The 2,923-nt window shown below is 32.7% G+C and overlaps 1 protein-coding gene across 1 annotated transcript; it reads left to right on the top strand.

Moving 5' to 3' along the window:
* The first annotated feature begins 1,079 nt into the window (after positions 1-1,079).
* LOC149380051 (peptidoglycan-binding LysM domain-containing protein) lies at positions 1,080-1,959 on the top strand. Its single transcript, XM_089603545.1, has one exon. It carries the CDS (start codon positions 1,144-1,146, stop codon positions 1,531-1,533), a length of 390 nt encoding a protein of 129 aa, XP_089459671.1. The 5' UTR covers positions 1,080-1,143; the 3' UTR covers positions 1,534-1,959.
* The last annotated feature ends 964 nt before the right edge of the window (positions 1,960-2,923 follow it).

Raw genomic sequence — 2,923 nt, 5'->3', positions numbered from 1 at the left:
AAGTTAATTTCTTGATACAATTATATTTTTTTCAATCAGTATGATCAGAAAAAACGAATTGTATCTGATCGGTTAATATTTCATGAAGATCAATTCTAGTCCTAGCTTCCTTAATATAATTTATTAATCGAATACATGATATATAATGTTCGAAATATGATAAAAATATCGAAGAGAAAAAGATAAATGGGAAACAAGTTAAAGGTTTCAAGTTTCAACGGCATAAAATAACTATAAAATTCATGCTTTTTGATTTTGACATTTCCATCATAAATTCAGTTTTGGGGTGTTCTACCAAGAAAGCTAGCAACTCTTTTGATTGGCCAATACGCTATTTTATTCATATTAATTTATACGTATAGACGTCATGTTGTAGCCAAATGATTCTTATACAACGAGTCTCACTCTTACCAAACCAAAGCCATCTCTAATTATTCAAAGCTATGTTTTAATTCATGTTTATTTTAATATTGGATAGCACATTTCGAACGTCGTCTCAAGTTCATCCACAACAATCCAACCTTTTCTGACCAATAATAAACAAACACACGTGTCGATACACTACTCGCTCGGCTGATATCACCAAACCCCTAATTTTACCAATTTAGTACCTAGCTAAAAAGTAAAAAGTAGCGAGTAATCAAAGTCATACACTCTTATTATACGCAAGGAGTCAATTACTCCACGTTCTTTGATAAACGAATAAAATAATTAAAAAAAACCCAATTCAAAATTTAATAATATCAATAGTAATCATAATTATAAATAAACCCTCTCTGATTCTCTTGACCCTCCTCAAACCCCATATATTCCTCATTTAGAAAATATAAATAAAGTAGAAATTATATCACCAAAAAACCCCTTCAGGTAATGTCCCCAATTTACTAGCTAGCTAAAAGGTGATAATAAGCTGGTATAATCAAAGTCATAATAAACATAAACACACGCAAAGAGTCAATTCCAGGTTCTTTGGTAAATAAAAAAGTAAATTACCCAAAACAATAATAATAATAACATAATAATAAATAAACCCTTTCTGATTCTCTCGGCGCTCAAACATATAAATACACACACGCAGACCCAAAACCCAAACAAAACCTAACCCTCTCTCTCTCTCTCATACATTTCGCTTCGCTCTCTAAAATGGCTTCTCCCAAAACCACCCAAACCTCAAAAGCGACAGGACGATCATCATCATCATCATCGCCGTCGTCTTCTCTCTCCTCCTCCGACGTGGCGTCGTGGTACTGCGCGGCGGTGCTTCTGTTCCTGATTCTGATGGCCTCCGTGAGGGAAAGCTCCGGGCAATCGGATTACGGCGACGATGATCAGTACTCCGTCCAACTCCGAGGGACTTCGCTTCACGCTCGGCACTGCGACGAGATCTACGTCGTCGGAGAAGGAGAGACTCTCCACACGATCAGCGACAAGTGCGACGACCCGTTCATCGTCGAGCGAAACCCTCACATCCACGACCCCGATGACGTGTTCCCTGGTCTCGTCATCAAGATCTCTCCTTCTTCAAGAGTTTGACTTCTTGTCATCTTAACTGATCATCTCTTTCTCGTCTTCTTGATGATACGTATACCGTGAATTTCAATGGAGTTTTTTTTTTTTTTTTTTTTTTGTATATGTTGTGCTGGTCGATCTTTCTTGGAACAGAGAGGGTTCGATTTTGCGTTCTAGCGATTTACCCCTAGTTCAAGATTAGTCGATTGATTGATCAATATATGTTGTACAGAAAGCAATGAACTTTCTTGTTAGTAATGAAATTTTGCTCTTTGAATTCTCTTCTATTTTGGTCATTTCTTTCTTTTATTCAATATTTCTGAAATATAATTGGTTGTTATATTTTTTATGTTTGGTTGCTATTTCTCCCTTTACGGGGGATTTAGTATAAAAAAAAAATAATCTTTCTTTCTTTTATTAAAATTGGGAAATAAAATTTTCTTGTTATTATTTGTCCGGTTTTCTTTCACGAGTCTAATATTCTTGCTTGACTTGGTAATGGATGTTAAAAGAATATCTACGTGGAATCAACGTAACATAAAATAAAAGAAGCATATAGAGTATGGTTATGGTAATTTCTCATTTCTTTCTTATCACTTTCCTCTTTCTGTCTTTCTTATTTTATTGGTAGATATTTCTTATCACAACAAAATTATGATTTGTTTTCTTTTTCAGTACGTACTAAGAGTTAATCATGCAAACAATTATTTTTTGAAACGATCTTGGACGTTGTTTGTATATGATTTCAAATCAATAACGTGACTTGGAAAATACACAAAAAGATTTCTTAAAAGAAAATATAATTTCACAAAAGAAGTATATACACGGCGGTTGGAAAGAAAAACAGCCATCAACTCATTTATGCAATTGATAGATATATCCAACCTAAATTAAGTACAAAACGTTTTTAAGTTCATAATTTGTTCTTGTCAAATGCAATCATCTCATTGAATTATAACGAAAACTGTATTTATTAATTTCGTAAAAAGTTATATTTTTGCTTGTCACACGCGCAGCGTATACCCGAATGGATGGGGAGTTACAAATTGGGATCGTGTCCATTTTGCTACACGTTCTTCAATGCTAGTTTATAAGAAAAAAATACAATATTTTTTTAATTAAATATTATTATGGATTAAAGTCAATTAACCATAAACGCTAATCTTGATTCAAATAAACAAGAAATCAATTGGTAATAATAATGGTCATACAAATATTTGTAACTTGTATTAAGCACTTGATTATATTTTTCTCCAACTTAAGTCCCTAAATTTTAAATTTGTCATCGTAATCTAGTTATTAGAGTCGTATAATTATAAATTAATAAACAATAAGCCAACTGGCCTTAACGAAAAAAAAAAAAAAAAAAAAAAAATATTGTCTCAACTCTATGCATATACATATGTACAATACT

This window comes from Urtica dioica, chromosome 12 (assembly GCF_054948205.1).
Source record: "Urtica dioica subsp. dioica isolate 48M chromosome 12, U.dioica_male_clone48M_v1_H2, whole genome shotgun sequence".
Lineage (NCBI taxonomy): Eukaryota > Viridiplantae > Streptophyta > Magnoliopsida > Rosales > Urticaceae > Urtica > Urtica dioica.
This window is presented reverse-complemented; position numbering and strand designations above follow the sequence as displayed.